This window comes from Haliaeetus leucocephalus, unplaced genomic scaffold, assembly GCF_000737465.1.
Source record: "Haliaeetus leucocephalus isolate CR32 unplaced genomic scaffold, Haliaeetus_leucocephalus-4.0 Scaffold249, whole genome shotgun sequence".
NCBI lineage: Eukaryota > Metazoa > Chordata > Aves > Accipitriformes > Accipitridae > Haliaeetus > Haliaeetus leucocephalus.
Genome location: NW_010972685.1, coordinates 331,559 through 331,922, shown reverse-complemented (window position 1 = coordinate 331,922; position 364 = coordinate 331,559). Strand labels below are relative to the sequence as shown.

Below are 364 nucleotides of genomic sequence, written 5' to 3'. Positions count from 1 at the left end.
CGGAGCGCAGGTGGGGCTCGAGAGCGGCGCTGCTCCCGGCCCGCCGCGGCGCGCTCCGGCGGGGGAGGGAGGGCAGAAAGGGGAGCAAAAAGGAAACGAAACGGCCGGGAAGCCCGGCTGCGCCTTTTCCTTTCTTTTATTTTCTCTCTCTCCTCTCGCCTCTCCTGTTTTCTGCTTCAAGTTGCTGTTTGGGTTTGGGTCGTGTCGTCTGCCCCCCCCCCCCCTTTTTTTTTTCCTGAACCGCGCCCCGACGGCGGGACCCTCCCCACGCCCCGGTCTGTGCCGCTCACGGAGTGTTTCGGGCTACGGGGATCTTCGGTCGCAGGCGGCCTCCCGGCCTGGGGAGCGGGGCGAGCGGCTGGGG

General features: G+C 67.6%; 1 protein-coding gene across 1 annotated transcript in view; it reads right to left on the bottom strand.

Moving 5' to 3' along the window:
- The window catches only part of LOC104832401 (Krueppel-like factor 4), a 117,994-nt gene that overhangs the window by 4,174 nt on the left and 113,456 nt on the right, over window positions 1–364 (bottom strand). The window contains exon 2 of the mRNA XM_010568555.1: window positions 291–358. Within this exon, the coding sequence (XP_010566857.1) occupies window positions 291–358 (68 nt within the window). The remainder of the gene's footprint in view (window positions 1–290; window positions 359–364) is intronic.